Source organism: Lineus longissimus, chromosome 4 (assembly GCF_910592395.1).
Source record: "Lineus longissimus chromosome 4, tnLinLong1.2, whole genome shotgun sequence".
Classification (NCBI taxonomy): Eukaryota; Metazoa; Nemertea; class Pilidiophora; order Heteronemertea; family Lineidae; genus Lineus; species Lineus longissimus.
In genome coordinates this window covers 1,165,491-1,182,281 of record NC_088311.1, presented here as the reverse complement: position 1 = coordinate 1,182,281, position 16,791 = coordinate 1,165,491, and the positions used below count along the sequence as shown (strand labels likewise).

Below are 16,791 nucleotides of genomic sequence, written 5' to 3'. Positions count from 1 at the left end.
CACTTCAGTTTTCACACACCTACCGTTTTGATGCATCCAAGATGTCAAGGAACGTCATTCAATAACGTCGCATACGTCCTGACGCCATTGCACTATTGCGCAGTGTTGCGACGGGGAGCAAGAAGACGACACGTCGAGAAGGTGGCATCTTCCATACGTCGGAATCCGAAAGATTTTGCAGAAAAGAGTAAAGGTAAGGGTTAATGCAAACTGCCCTATATATATGCGACAAAAAGATCTCTAATCTGATGGTAAAGTTCATTGTCTGGGTTTGATATTAATCGCAGGTCCGAGCGATTACTAATTCTCACAGTGTCGATCTCAGGCAGTGCAAAAGACTATTCAAAGGAACATTAACCCACATGCATGTACGACACAGAGGAATCAAACATGACATTTTCCTTTCAGTCTTCTCTGACTCCTTTCTTGGTTGTTGATGTGAAGACGCAAGCCCTCATATTTACAGACTCTATTACAACACTTAGTATGCAATGGCCCATGCAAAGTTAATATGGAAGGGATACAAGATCAAGAAGGCCCTAGACAACATCAAAAGGGCGAAGATAAATACAGAGAGGGCGAGACAGGGTTTACCGCCATTGAGGCCTTGGTGAGAAACAATCAACTTGATTTCTCCAAACGCCCGTTTGTGGAATGAATGAAAATGGATAAGGTTATGAATTTCCGATAAATGGTGAATAGAATATCTTGAAGTTGGTGAAGCGGTTGCTAACAATGAGCAACACAAAAATCGCTATTGCAAATTAAAACGACTGTGAAAGACAAGTCGTAGGGCCTACGGCGTACGATCGATGTATCGCCAAATCGGAAACGAAAGTTGCTTTTTGTATTCGTTTATGCTTTACTTAATCTGTTTTATTCCATCACTCCATCAGGTATGAGGATTGCTACATCAACGGTCTCGCCTGCCTCAGAGAGACAATATGCCTTGCGTTCTGTCCGTGCTGTGTCTACGAGGCTTATAGGAGGAACACACGCAGGAAGTCATCTAGTTCTGCGTTTGGGAGGCTGTTCATAGATGGAACCTATGAGAACGATATCTTAAAACATGTCCTGGGTAAGAATGATAAACTAGCGTAGGCCTGTAGGCCTATTATCTTCAATCTGACGTAATTTTCCTGATTTCAATGTGGCATCAAAATAAGTTTTAGGTCGCCTAAATTCGTCAGGATAAGATGATGCAGCAATGATCCATTTGATGGTAATACAAAGGGACAACTGTATCCGCCAGCCAATACACGAAGATCAATCCATTGGGTTGGTTTGTTGGAGCCGCACCCGAATGTCATTACATTGTCTGGCGATCTGTGCTTCGGTTCTGGGTTCGATCCAAATCAGACCGGTAGAGTATCATTCTCTTTTCAGGATTTTTCTTTGGTCTGGTCATGTCCACTCTGTTCTTCTTCTTGATGATCTATCAACTAGAATACCCATGGACAGTGGCGACTCCTATTGCCGCAGTCACTGGACTCATCCTCTCGATTGGGATGGCCTTCATCATGCAAGTGAGATGTGTGGTATTCCTCATGTTGCCACAGCTTTTTTCAAGTAAGTCATCAGGCAGGGAGGCGTCTTCGATAAGCAACCGACCGGCTGACAAAGTTCGTCTAATGTCACTGAATATGGATTTCTAGGGACCAGACCCATAAACGGGCAGTGACGCCGACATTCATCCGTCTGCACGGACTCTGCCCGACTCAAAACTCAAAACGTAGTAAAATAATTGACCAAGCTGTACCCAGCAGTTAACCTTCTAGTTCTGGTATTTCCTTTTCTCTGCAGGTCGAGGTCGGGCCTTCCTCACTACTTATATCTTTGTCCTCGTTCTGGGAGGACCGGCTAAGAACTTCGCTCACAACGTCCAGGTTATCTCAGCCAGCGTAACATGTGGACAGAGCGAAATCTACAACGGCACTAAAGAAGTGGTGGATGCCGCTTTGTCGCCAGTTTATAGTAAAGATTTCAGTTTATTATAAACACTGTCAAAAGGACTTGTAAAATGTTATTCCACGACATTACTGCCACGGATCTTCCATGACAGCCACTTTGTTTGCTGTTTTTTGTGTTCGACATTTGACCGCAATGGTCAGCCACCCTGATATAAGGACTTGACACTAGAAGTAGACGATTAATAGCAGCATGTCTAAAGAAAAAATGATGACCGTCGTAACACGTTTTAATGAAGCAGGGAAGGAACGAGCTTCGCCTTGCCTTTTAATTTATTGAGAACAATTCCCGAGACTTACATGCCTTCATAACAACGAATTTTTTGACACAACTCCGCGCTGCAGCGAAAATCAATCTCATAATCTCAACTGCAATTAAGCACTTAACCAATAACCTTCTCTCATTCTAGACATTATTGATGCTATAAAAGACGTTCTCATGAAGCTGAGGGGATTTGCCAATAGACTGCGGGAGTCGTTCACTAAAATGAAGAAATGCTTTCAGGAAGTGGGTAAGCTAGCTGACAGACCAGTCCTCTAAATCATGGAATGGTTATCGGATATTCAGTGAAGAGAGTATAAGCAACATAAGGCCACTAGACGTATGTCATCAGCTTGCCAGTCGTCGCTCAAAGCAGCAACTAGACCGTCTAGTTTCGGGGTTAACATTTTTGGCATCTCCCGTCGAAAAGATACTATAGCATCTTTGTGACAGAGGTGGGCTTGGAGAAATTGCAGCCAGATAGATCAATCTTTTGCCACTTGTTGAGTTTCGTGACGGATCGAATGATCACCTTGAATCAATAAATGAACCGATTTCAACAGCCGCCTTAGTAACATCATATTCTGTTACATTGTCTTGTTTTTTTTCCAGTTGCGGCGGTAGGACGAGCTTTCGCCTGGCTTGGTAACATCGTCGACGTTTGCAACAAAAACATGTCCGACCCTTACTTGAAGTGCATGGCCTCCTTCAATATAGCTGTCGCAAATTGCCGGTGTGTTGAATTATTGTGTGATTGCCAGAGCGGTACACAGGCAAATATTCCGTCATTAAATCTACGATATGATGGCCCATTATTGAATCTGTGACGGATCCCATGGTAGACTCTGGTCATAGATTCTTTGGCGGGAAATTATCAATACGATGGTATGGGCATATGATGGTATTGGTATATGACATGCCTAAAATGTAGCCTAGAAATGACATTAAAGTCTCCCTTTAAAATCAAAATCGTTCCGTTTTGACACTTAATATGCAAATTTTCCATTCTCCTTGCAGTGGAATGCTCGGACCGATGAAATTCCTTTGTGAAATCCCAAATGGATTCAAAGGCATTTGTAACGTGGCTCGCAGTGAGTATTCGAATCTGAACCTTGAATTTTGCTTAGGTTGCTTATAACAGGGTGCACTCTTCTCCAATATTGCAGATGCGAAAACGATAGGTGCCGGGCATCATGATTGTCAAAGAAGTACTGGGGATCACATACAGCTGTCTTTAAAATTCTAAGAGACGCTTCGTAGAAGTCGAGCACGATTAGCTCCAAGCAGAGTCCAACTATAATGATCAGAATTTAAGCCAACATCAAAAGTTGTTTCAGGTTATTGTATCCATTCCATACTTCATTTTCAGTTGGAGAACTGTTATGTCAGTTGACCGAGAAGATCACTTCTCTGGTGTCGACGAAAATTAATTCAAGTAAGTAGAACTGTGCAGTATGGAATGAATGATAGCGTAAACACAACAGTTTCACATAATGAACTTCACGCGGAATTACCTCCGCCCGCGTTTTCAGGAAGCTGCACAATGTCAATACGTTGAGGGTCAAGATGTAGTTTCACCGATCTATGACCACCACATAAAACATCAAGAAATGCACAAAAAGGCCAAGCCGGAACGTGACGTCATGGCCATCGGACAACTGGTGTTGCCAACCCATTGTCGACCGAGATTCAACATCTTTTTTAAAAAGGTATCATGATCAAACTACAATGTGCACGATTTTATACATTTCTAGACAGGGGTCAGATAGTAGAATAACCTCAAGGCTGGTTGGATCCGTTGACGAAAGTTTTTTTTTTTTCAGACATCAAGATGGCCATCCACAACGTGCAGGAGATGTTTTACTTCAACGTGACTCTGGAGTATCATTATTCACATAACCTCGAACAGACGAGATCTTATGAGGAGGTTCGACGAGACATCATGACACAGATAAAAGCTCGGCTCTCCATGTTTGCCACTATCATTTTCTGGACGAACAATCTGCTCATAATCATGTTCATATGGCTTGCTGTCAGGTAAGGAAAGAAAGCAAGTACCTGTTGCCATTTTGTTCAGGTCGAGTTATCTGCCTCGGCCACTGATAAGGCCAAACTTTAGTATAAATCAATTAGAAGTAACCAAATATTCACAATGTCCACCTGGAAACTTCGGGCAGAAAGCTTTTGCGGAAGGTTCCTTCCAAAGAATAACAGGTCAACGATATCCTGCCACGACCGCTAGTGGTCTCCCTGTTGCCAATGATCAGAAACTGCTTCGCTCGTTATTTCGTTTGAGCGCAAAGACTGAACGTCTTTACCTCACTCTGTTTTTAGTATCACCCCCCCCCCCCCTCCAACACACGCACACACACGATCGGACTTCTGGGACAATAAGATACATTTCACTTTTGTAAGAGCTCTGGTCAAATCTATCAGAAAATTCAGTATGAAACATTGATCGATCCACAATCGTCGTTCTTCTCAGCGCAATCAACTATCGGCGTAAGTACATGAAACGTGACCGTTTCGACAACTGTTACATCACCTTCGCAATCAGAGACGCCAACGAGAGACGTGAGGAGATGGGCAAAGAGACAGTGCTTCCTCTACATAGAAAGGAGTCGAAGAAATATATCAAACCAAGTGAGTTGGGACCTGGGGGTTTTCATATATCTGTATAGCATTGAAACGAGTAAGATGTACAGTACTTCGCCAAACTACACTCTGAATTACAAGGCTCCTCAAGCAATTTGATCGATTTATTAAGCTTCTGGTCTTAGAATAAACTTCTTTCGCAGCTTCTTTCCATCTGGCGAAGGCTGAAAAACGTAAACTGATCACTGGTTTGATTTTCCTGGCTGGCAGTATGATCCACGCTGGGTTCTACCTCCTCATTGACTATGGAGCATACTGGAACCTCATGAACATCAGGAAACACATGCATATCAAGATTCACCACGACGGTAAGCTAATTCGTGAAAGCATCACCTCTCATTTAGTGCCAGGCCATCGAGTTGGTTTGATAAGTTCTGCAGCAAAGAGAAGTAAGGATCATCTTTTGCAGACCAAATGGCAAACGTTAGTGCTGTAACCAAGCTCCTAATACAGGTTGTCGCCCTTGTTTCGATCAAGTATAAGCTGTAGAGGGATGTCCTCCAGCAGACCAGCGCTTCTTCTACCTCGACCACACCACGTCCAAGTCGGTTAAAGGTGGATTATCAGTCACAAATCATTTGCTATCATGAAGAATTTCCTTAGATGCGCGAAGCACCCACCCGATCCGAATGTTAAGGTCTTGAACACTCATGCCGAATCTCGCCGCTGCTGGTCGGTCACTTACATCTTCCACTTTGCGGATGGACCTACTGACAAGCGTTACCAACGTGTTGGTGCCCTGCTTACTTGTTCCTGGACACCGATGAATATCTTCGTGTCTTTGATTATGGTAAACGCCGTTCTCGTTGCAGTTCCTCACAACCTTCAAATGCACGTGGAAGGTGGGGGCTTTCTGGCCGCGGTCTACAGCCTGCTCATCAGTGCCTTCGACCCGCTCGGGCGACAGAAAATTCAAATTGACACAACCGCTTGTTTGCCTAATCCTTCAGTTCCCGATTGGTATTTATACAAGACTGTTGGTGAGAACATTTTGCCAAATAATGATGAACTTTGAGTAGGGGCCTTTTTCGAAAACAAGTCAATTGGTCAACACAGGCACTCCTCATTTGAACCTGCTATAAGGGTATCAGGTGTGATGTGATTGGCGTACTCTCGCTTTAAGTTTAACATGTGATAACTATAAGCACCGACGGACTCAAATCATTACTGTCAGAGGTTTCTTATTCAAGTGTCGTTTCTTTTCTGAGTTTCAGGCGTTCTTTATGCCGTGTGCCTATTCCTTTGTCTAACAGAAGCCTACGGTCTGCGTCTACGTCACCTGATATGCGGATGCTACTACCAACGCCGCGACAAGGAAAGATCAGTATGGCTCTACAATCACATACTGCGCAAGCGCGGAGGTTTCCTCAAGTTCCTACGCCGTAGGTTACGTCATAAGACAGGGAACGAAGAAGGCTTGGAAGAGATCAACTGCAAAGATCGATGCGCAGCGAACTGTTGTTCATGTTGTAGATGTGCTCGGCTGTTCAAATGGTTTGGTTATGATAAGAAGTTCTGCTTTTCATGTGGACAACCCGGAAAACCAGAGGATAAGAAGAACTTCAAGCACTGCGCAAAGACTGACTGCAACGGTAAGTGGACCGGTGGATCTGCTCGTCTGGCTGTCGTCGTGTGACAGGTATCCCGTTTCAGAATAAACCGAGACAGTATCAAAGTATCATAACAACCTCTCTGAATTTCTTGTCAATCAATAGATCTACTACCAGCTGACACTGGATCGGAGTTAGCTGGTTACTTATGTTGACAGACCACAATCTTATATGTTGTGATGATCGAGCGTTTTTGTCGAAATCTGTTTCCAGCGATATACTGCCTTGATTGCTTCACAGACCTTAACAACATGTGTACAGTCTGCATGGACCCAATCGACTATGGCGACTTCTCAGACTTCAGTGAAGAGGTGTAAGTACAATAACCGACGAGATATTTTGGAATGTTGCACTCTCGTGCCATCTTTTTATGTTAAGTGTGAGTCTGTTGTAAAGCTTACGTAGAATGACGGTGGTAATTAGTTGACATTACTCAGAACAACTTCCAACTTCCAAACTGTCTCTTTAGCAGCACGGTAGCCAATTCTGTTGGCCTTAGCACCCCCGAAAACCAGTGTTAGAAAACATATGACACGGAAAACATGCTGCCCTGATTGTGGTCAGTAAGAGATCATATTGACTGAGTTATATAATGCATGAGCCACTAATATATCAAGACGAAATTCGTTTTTCAGCGATTCTAGTGACGACGACCAAGTCTTGCGCAAAATCCGGTGTGCGAGAAAGCTGCGGGACCGGGAGGCATATCGTGGTAAAAGAGGCGAGACTAGCGGAAGTGAGGACAGTACAGATGATGAATCTTATCGATCTGACGTCACAGCGTCAGAGAGTGGGGCTGGCAGTGACAGGAGTGGTAATTACAATTATGGGCACCAAAAGTGCAAGAAGGAGCTAGTCTCGATGAATGTTTATGAAGGTAGATCTGCTGACTATTCCGACTCCGATTCCGACTCCGATTATTCGGACTGGGAATATGACATGGAACCGGAATACCAGGAGATGGAGCGAGGAGAGACACCTGTAACAAAACAACCAAGAACATGGAGGTGAACAGCATGAACGACTTGCCGCACTGGCTCTACAGAATGAACACACGAGGTTTTGAGACAGACAGCCAATTGCCGACAATATCATGAATGACAATTTTCTCTGTCGTAGAACGTGCGATTTCATTTGGTGATACATGCAAAAACGAAGGTTTGAACATTCTTGTCATGTTTCGATGCATGTGAGCATCAACATGTCACCTATCTTGTTAGTATCGTAAATCTTTTTAACTGGAGATTTTAGTGAGGTCAACAGAACGAACAACATAACAATCAAATGCAGGTTTAAAGATTGCCTTGTGAGTGAATGCCAAATAATCTACATCCCGAAGGTTTTATCCCATGAGTCTGCTTCGGCTATTATCTTGATTGTTCAATTGTGCCTGACCACGTACATAATATATCTCACCATTTACCTGTACATGTATATAGATATTTGTGACACTTGAAATGAATACGACTTGGTTATATGAAAAGATAGACCTTTTATTGTTGATACAACCATCAAAGTACAACTTTATATCAATTATACTCTGAAACATACAATCAAATGACTTAACGAATACTGTTGTCTTGTCGACAACTAGATGTTTAGAAGGACGGTGGATCAGCTTTACAAACAGCAGGCCCACTATATACAGTCAGTTTTAGGTTGAGTTTCTGCCTCGTATAAAGTGGCAGTTGGAGGCCAACTGAAGAGCCCATAACGCCATGAGCCGAAAACAACAACAAGAAATATTATGATTCTAACCGGAAAACGCTTAAAACAAGCCTCAAGTAGTAAATTGGTTCCAAGCACAGGTCTAAGCCTACTCTGACTTATCACCAGTTGATACTTAGCAAGCGTGTTCCTCCTTTTCGTGGTGACGACGTGATCAGCCAATAATGTTAGTGATGGATCGATGAACTAACGGAGAATTCAAATGATACTTGCCTTAATGACAGACGTAATATGTAGTGGTTTGATGACCATCAGTGAAATGAGTGATAATGATGATGGGATTTGGGGATGATGGGATTTGAACCGCTATATCAAGTGTGACGAACGTGATAAGATGATTGATATGAAAGAGGTCACCCAGAATGTTATCAGAATTCATAACATATGTGGCCGACTTACTTTACTCTTTAGCAGTGTCGGCGAACAGGTTCTAACAGCATACTTAGGAGGGATGATAGCATTACACAATGTCTGTGATTGAGCGCATCCCAGACAAGATCACTAGCCTCAAATCAAGGTCTCATATAATATTACGTCGCTGAATATTGGTATGGTAAAAGTACAATAATGCCAGGAAGAAATGATGTGACGTGACGGTGAAGGAAGCCGTTCAGGAATGGTGCATGAACGTGACTTGAGGGAGTCGGGAATCGGGTGGATTGCCCGTGTAAGGATAGGATGAGCGATGTATGACAATGATGATCGTGATGACAAACCCAAGGCAATGCCGAAGTGAGAACGGTGATAAGTTGATTGGTGATGAGGATGTGGCTTATTACTGGTAATGGTGAATGATGAGGTAATGTCATGAATGAAACATCATGAATGGATGTGAAGCAATGGTATTGACAATGAGTATGGCGATGCATGTTTTCACACAGAGATGATGAGGTCACTTTTACTGACACAAGCACAACCCAAAAAATCCCACAGCTTTGACGGCGGCAAGTGAGTTTTGATCTAGAGATTAGAACGTTAATGAACTGACATGAAAACGGAAGATAAGATGACGGGAATGATAGCGATGAAATGCTTAAACTAAATGTCATAGCTAAGAAACGTTGACAAGGAAGGACTATAGTAAGTTTGTGTGGTTTGGTACCTTGAGGGTCACTGCGCTGTTTATGGATGTCTCATGAGATAGGCAGAGGAAAGAAGTGATAAATCTGAACTCCGAGCCTATTCCGGAACCCCTATCTTCTCCTACAAAGCCTCAGCTAATCAAAACAACCGCGGGAAACATGTCATCTCAGGCAAGTGATAAACACTCACCCGTAACAAACTACATTTTGAGTAAGAAGCTCAACTAATTTGACCAGACGGAAAGCCACCAACGATTGAGTTATTCCTTTCATCTTCAACGAGTACGGCCTTGAACTGTATCAATCCGCACACATTACTATACAACCACACAGGGAATATTGGAATGCCTTAACGTGACCTATTATTTTCGTTTACTGACTCCTCAAGCAGAATCGACTCTGCCATGACATGACAATAATGTACAGGTTTACTATTCCCCAAAAACTTTTCTCATTGCTTTTCATCCAATTGATAGACCCAAAAGGATAATTTATTAAAAATTACAACGAGCGTTTCCATGGGAATCATACTTCTCACTATTAATTCAGCAAGTGGCGGAACAGTATTACACGGATCGGTAGTGGAACTCGCACCGATCTCTCACCAGTGACGGACTCGGCACCTTTAAGGATCAACAGCGCTCACTATTTAATAAATCCTCCATCTGCGCAAATGATCATCCAGCAACATGGTTTCATCATCGATGAACAGTTATGAAGCTGATACCGCCGTCTCCCTGGAAGCCTACTTCCACAGATAAAACACACATGAAGATATTAACATTAGAACCCATTACAGGGTTTCCCATTTGGTTTCAACGGGTCCGTCTCCGAAGGCGGTGTCACCTCAATAGAGACAGGCCGGCTCTGAATCTTTCCGTTACACTTCACCTCCTTCATATCACCTCCGATATCGCCCAGCTCCACCCTGTCCTCCGCCGTATCGTCATCATTCTCCGGGATATTCCGTACTCCAGACTCACTTATAGACGGACGTGGTTCATCCATTTGTGTCCGTGTGTACTTACTAAGTAATGGATTTCGGGAACTAGTATTAGGCCGTCCAGGACCCGTGATAGGTGATTGTTCCGTCCACGAGAAACCCGTCTCCGTCGCGCCCATCCGGCTATCAAATTTATAATTCACTTGTGTCCGATGCCCGCGTTTTCTGCAGGGCTGTAATATCGTGTTTTTGAAAGCTTCCCTGAATTTGAGGGACATGATATTGTAGAGGATGGGATTTATCGTGGAACTTACGTAATATAGGACGCCGGATATGTAATATAGCACATTGGCGAGCTCGGGGAACTTGCCGTCTGTTTGATAGAGAGCCATGAGGCGCTGGGCGTGAAAGGGAGCCCAGCAGATGAAGAAGGCGACCACGACTGCCACTGGAATGAGAAAGAGAGAAAGATAAGTGGATCATAGAAAGAAAATTTGTCATCAACATATCACAAACATGAACTTGGTTATCATTAATGGTGAGCTAGTATCGTCATAGTCATGTGTACTGTTGGAAGAGAAATGAGGATAATAGTAATCGAATAGCCTCAGGCACGGTCATGAAGAATACCACTAAATTCATCACAAATATTAGCTAGATGTACAATGGTAAACCTGGTATGGATGTATTCAAATGACATCATCAATCACAACACTTGGACGAAAGACAGCCATAAGTGTTGCTCAGCACGCCCCGGAAGGCCTCACTGATGACCCGCCTAGACCAACGTCTTAGATGCGTCGCCGGTGTCAGGGGATCGTTCTCCTTTTTTTCACCTTTTCCAGACAGGTTCTCAGTACCACGTATTATTCAAGCGACATTTTGCTCGTTATAACAGGTGAACATAATATGGCTTCCTGATGCCACAGGGGCAATGCTGCTACCTCGTTAGCAATTCAGCAATAACCTTCGCCAAGCATAGGTGTATTCGTGATACCATGGGCACGAGAATGGAGATTGCCGCCATTGTCTCGTTAATAGACCTGCATAAAATAGTCCGTTGGCTTCGACAGCGCCAACATAATTGCCCAATTTGTGCTGACCATGCTGACGGCGCAGCCATTACAGACAGGTCACTCTAGGTTTCCATCACTAGTGCTAGGAGAGGCAATGTCTATATCCCTCGGGAGCCTTATGGCCAGCGATGGCAGAGAGAACAGCAGTATCATTATTCTCATTATCAACTCATATATCTTTGGACGCATAACATGGCTTCTGTTTTTCTCGAGTACCTGGGATGTATTCCCGGTAACGGTATTCGCATCAGTGACGTATGAATCATTTCAGAGAATATGGTCCAGTGATAGGCGGCGACAGTGAGAGGCTTCAGCAACAAGCGTTAACTGTCCAGTAGATTTCATATATTACGGGCGAGAAACAACACATAACTTACATCGCAAATCGGCAACTGAGTAGGCGAAATCTAACTGAAGGTCATCAAACTTAGCGCAGTTGACCATCGATCATTTTTTAGCTAATCGACTGCCAGTTTTAAGGAGAGAAACCCATTCGTTATTTTTATAATCAAGGCGTTGACAGTCGGAGGTACCTCAACCTGATCCACAGAGCAGAGCCCAAAACGATGAGGACATGGCAAATTACGAAAGGACTAGAGTCGTCGTTTAACTTGCGATCATGTTTTTCATTGCCTAATAATGGTGTACATCCCACAAACTTCTCAGGCAACCTGCAGCAAACGGTTGTTAATACTCCCCATGTTGGCCGTTACCAGAAACCATAGACTTTCTGGGGTTGAGCCCCACCGGGTCCCTGTGTCCCAATAAAATACCAGACAAAGGAGACGATACTCTGCATAACATCGAAGATATAGAAAGAAGCTTCCTCAATCCTCTGTAATAGATCACCTTTCCCTCCCACTTGGGATCAAATGAGTATGGTTTGGCATAAACCATCTCATCTTAGGAAGTCATAAATCCTATACACAGGATGGAAGAAACTGTTCATTTCTCAATAGAGTACTAAGTATAAAAAATATCCAAATTGAAAAAAAACAACTTGTTATATACAAGCGAAAAGTCATTCCAAAAAAATGCAACAGATAGAAGGATAGAGCGCAAAGAATATATCATAAGTGGGTTGGTCTCAAGTAAATTTCGCGTTGACTTAAAAAGCTTCCAGATGACGAAGCGAACTTCTTTCATTGTTGACAAGTGACAAGCTTATCTCGACATCAGATACCACCTCGTCATAAAACAACGGTGGTGACCGTTATAAAACGCGTAACTAGAATGTACCTTATCGACGGGATATAAAGTACGGCGATGGTAAGGCCAACATTCAAGCTCCCTTGACTATCGAGGCAATACGTACAGGACGAGGTGGAGGGAGGTGAAGGACAAAAGCCATTGCCAGCGATTGGTAATCTCACATCAGTTCGACGCGGAATGTCCCGGGAATGTTTCCTTAATCAAAACTAAATGGCCAACATGCTTCCTTTCTTTGGTCGTTAAACGGTAATATTGTGAAGTGCTGCTGGTATTTACGATCAACGCAGCTGAGATTGGAATCGACAATCTCTGTCATTCATGTGAAATGGTTATGATATTGCTTACATCAATAGTGTCGAGCGACGAGCCTCGATCTTGTCCGAGGATGAATTTCTTATCTTGTTATTACATGCAACGTATGGGGTTATACTGTTAGATCAACTGCTGGTCATATTAGGACCGGCGTTGGAGCTCTGATAACGTAGAAAGCAATAGTGAGCAAGCTGGCAACATTATCATGGCTATTAAAATGCCCAATGCACAATATCTATTCACTGTCATAAACACTAGGAAAATATAATCTTAGTAGCTACTGCGTAGATAGGCGGACTTTTTCTCACCAGCCTCATGACTTTACTTTTGTCCCAATATGTGACTTGTTGTACGGTTTGAAAGTGTAATTGCAAATGCTCAAATTAAATGAACTTCACCATGCCTTCAAGAAGATTCACTTGCCGACTTTAATACTGAACATGTTTCATAAGGTAGGGCCCTCTGACCTAACTAAAATACGTTAATCGCTCTTTTATATCATCAGTGGGCGCCAGAAAGTGCAACAGGTCAAATTACGCCAACTCTTCCAAGTGCCGCGGCGAGGTAAACGACCCAACTGGTATAACATTAATGTTCTCATTTTTCTTTTAAGACTAGAATTGATATTGTAGCGACTGACGTGTTAAAACATGATCAGAGATAACTGCTTAGCCCTCCAGTAATATCATGGCCGGCCCACAGTATTTGATGTAGCACTTCTTGGACTTCATTTTAGATGGATCACGGCTTTTCGATTGGTCCGATTAGACCACTGTCTCATTAGTCTAGACACTTACAGTCGGATTGGTAAGTAAGACCATAGTCTAGACGCACAGTGCACCACTGATGAAGTCTTGATCTGATGCTGGTGAGAGTGTCGTAATCTCCTCATGCTGCCAAATGAAGTTACTCGACGAAGCCTCGCTCAAAAAAAGTGAAGAAGCAATCATCACTGAAGGTGATTACCAAGTAAATTAGAAGGTTGAGGGAAAAGGCTAGTGACACCCTTGATCATTTCAATGATGCATTGCTTCATTTACTCTAATCACCCCGCCATGTGACGTCTATCATCTCCTACATCTCCAAATACGGACAGGCGTTGGTGCTCATCCCCATCATACGTTATCATGCATTTTACGACGGGCTAACTGCGGCCTAATCCTGCGTGACACTCAGTCGTTACATATTTATGGCAGTATACTCTTCATTGGTGTCCTGTCATCCTATTTATGCATTAATTCCCTGAAAGTTGGATGAGAAGACTGTCCGAGAATGGAGCATAAAATCAAAGTAAGTGCCCATCCCCCTGCGCATTAACTAAGAATGCCACTCAGGGGCAGTCTGGCATTCAGGATATTACTGCGAAACACTGATGGATTTTTCTTTTGTAAATTTCATGACCATGACTGGCACTTCCTAAGTCCCTCTCACCCTGGGGATGTAAGAGTGGACAAGAGGCCAAAGTCTGAGCAAAGCCAGCAATGTGTCGTCTATAGTGATCTCCTATTTGTAGTAACCATCATACACTAAGTAAATTACCCTACTAAATTTGTCCAGCAGTAAAACGAATGACGTGCGGCTACTAATTATGACTACTTTTATTTTGCTACTTGGGCAATAAATGGGGTATAAAATCAAAGTAATGATCATCCTCTTATCAACTGAGACGATCTCTCCCGACAGCATTAAGAACATTACCAGCAGACTTCTGGTATTACTGAGGAGACGGAGATCATCGATGCAATGCCCGGCGGATTGAGAACCGCTGGCTAATGAGCCTTAGCTTATTCGGTCACCGGTCTTCTTTCAAGTCTTTGGTCTGTTGCTCAGGCACATTATCTGTACAAAGGTAACAGTTATTGACGATCTCGATGAAGTAAGGATATGATACCCAGCATTGGGGCGAAATCTTAAGCCCCATAGGTTCGGGACCGACAAGTTACCCTCGTTATCAAACCAAATTTCTTCGATATGTTACCAAGTGCTTCCTTTATCATTTTGGAACCAATAAAACATTCGATTGTCGAGAAAAGATTCATCAAGCAGAAAGGTATACAACTTCTATCAGTACGCCTCTTCAATTTTGCAAGTACTTCTTCAATTGTATCAAAGGCATTTGCTTTGAGTTTCCGTCGTGCAAAGTGACGCCAATCGCACGTCAATCCAAGACAAAGTGTGCATTTTCCGTTCTAATTACAACACGGCTGTAGGCCATGGCGTTGGTTAACGATTATCACTTAGAGTTTGAGCTATCTATGATTATGCTTCTGTTGCCCCGGGATCGCAATTATACTGTGTACTGGAGAGTGGTGCGTCCTCAGAATGTGTGTCATCCTTCTTATAGTGTTTAAATCAAGCTAGTTAGAGATTTATCGTTAAATCCACGCCAATGCGTGTTGTGAGGTACATCTCTTAAGACAGATAATATGATTTGTCATCACGTCATACTCTTTTTTCACAGAGGGCGTTACTTCTCGAGACAAATGTGGGTAGTTCCGACAAACTTTGGCAACTGACTAAAAGTTACAGTAGAATAACAATTTCTCATTTTTGTTTTGTTATGATGCATTTTAAATCAAGCTGCAGCCAATTATTGGAATGGCGGACGTAAATTGCATATTTTCAAAATTCTCGAGGTCATCAGCGGGGACCTTCCTGAATCTTGATGAGCATCTCATAGTCTATTGAAAACAACAAGGAAAAGAAATCTTCATACGATATTTCCAGGTTCGACCTCTTGGCTTCCGGACTTTTACAGATACAGTCGCGGTCATACAATGCCAAATCATCGATGTCATGATTTTTAGGAACAAGCTGATAAAAACCGAAAATGCGCTTGCAGCACTTCCGCCCAGCTTCGCTGTCTTGTTTTTGTAACCGACAATCAGGCAAATGACAGGATACAATGTCTACTGGAGTAAAAAGGACCAAATACTGCGGCTATTTCTCCTTCAGTGAGTTTATACGTTATTCTTGTTTTATTCCCCCGTTCAGCCGTACTTCCGTATCCATGCCGGGCAGATTTTTACACAGACAGATGCGTATAGCTACGGACATGACAGAGTTGTACATCCGATTTGATCCAACTCGTATACTTCATGTCAGGTAAAGGTTTCAGAGTAGATCAGTAAACCGTTTTGGTGCAGTTATGGGTTGAAGAATGGTACAAATTCATCATCCGCTGATGGCTTGCCCAATGAATAAAAATACGAATCGAGAATATGACAAGTAGCCATTTCCCGCGGGTCTCACAACTCTAAAAGTAAGTGAGTGAATGATATGTTACATGATTGTAATCCACTTTTATTGCAGTTTGCGGTACTTGCCACTGATTAAATCTAAGCTCTAGTCAAATGATTATACAGTGCATGGCGAGCCTCAGGTTCATAAGGCCCTGTCAGGTGCATTCACTCCTACATTAAACCTACACTCTTTCGTTAACGATACCCTGTCGACGAAGAATAGGGCTATCAGATAGACCTTAAGTTTGTTATCCTGTGTAACATCGTCGAGGCATTTCTGGCTAGCGCGAATCCCTGGACTCTTGGATATACATTTACCACCTTTGCCAGACCATGGCTGCTAAGAATAGCGTAAGATTGCTGAAACTGGCCACATATGACCGGGTTTCTACATGAGTCTATTAACAGGCTGACACTCTATAAACGGTACTACAGAGATGATCGATTGGTTTACCAGTGACGGATGGCGCGACATGGTTACACATCAGTGAAGCCACCGTGACCATACACACACTTGCTATTGACGGCCTGGGTCTGCTGGGTCTACCTCACTGGAGCTGGGCTGTTCACTCTTATTGAATACGCCGTCGATGACGCCGTTGACCCCTAACTTTCGTGAGTTACAGACAATCATTGATTTTCATCAATTTGGTCCATTTATGGTAATTCATGCCTGCAGATATGACCAGGAGTGAATGAGTC

At 43.1% G+C, this 16,791-nt stretch overlaps 2 protein-coding genes across 2 annotated transcripts in view; one reads left to right on the top strand and one right to left on the bottom strand.

The window, feature by feature from the left end:
• The first annotated feature begins 491 nt into the window (after positions 1-491).
• Positions 492-7,505, top strand: LOC135485970 (DC-STAMP domain-containing protein 2-like). The gene is made up of 15 exons (XM_064768403.1): positions 492-610; positions 897-1,078; positions 1,387-1,569; positions 1,804-1,974; positions 2,378-2,479; positions 2,842-2,962; positions 3,247-3,320; positions 3,599-3,664; positions 4,053-4,266; positions 4,697-4,872; positions 5,028-5,307; positions 5,488-5,864; positions 6,099-6,476; positions 6,708-6,807; positions 7,130-7,505. The coding sequence occupies exons 1-15, from the start codon at positions 492-494 to the stop codon at positions 7,503-7,505; spliced, it is 2,919 nt and encodes a 972-aa protein (XP_064624473.1).
• Positions 7,506-7,966: 461 nt separating this feature from the next.
• The window catches only part of LOC135486379 (pyrokinin-1 receptor-like), a 33,746-nt gene continuing 24,921 nt past the window's right edge, over positions 7,967-16,791 (bottom strand). Inside the window, exon 3 of the mRNA XM_064769136.1 lies at positions 7,967-10,695. Within this exon, the coding sequence (XP_064625206.1) occupies positions 10,088-10,695 (608 nt within the window). The 3' untranslated portion in view covers positions 7,967-10,087. The remainder of the gene's footprint in view (positions 10,696-16,791) is intronic.

Coding starts and splice junctions, on each gene's coding strand:
- LOC135485970 (XM_064768403.1), top strand. CDS start 492: ATGGCCCATGCAAAGTTAATATGGAAGGGATACAAGATCAAGAAGGCC. Junction 611..896: donor TTACCGCCATTGAGGCCTTG/GTGAGAAACAAT, acceptor TCACTCCATCAG/GTATGAGGATTGCTACATCA. Junction 1,975..2,377: donor CGCTTTGTCGCCAGTTTATA/GTAAAGATTTCA, acceptor CTCTCATTCTAG/ACATTATTGATGCTATAAAA.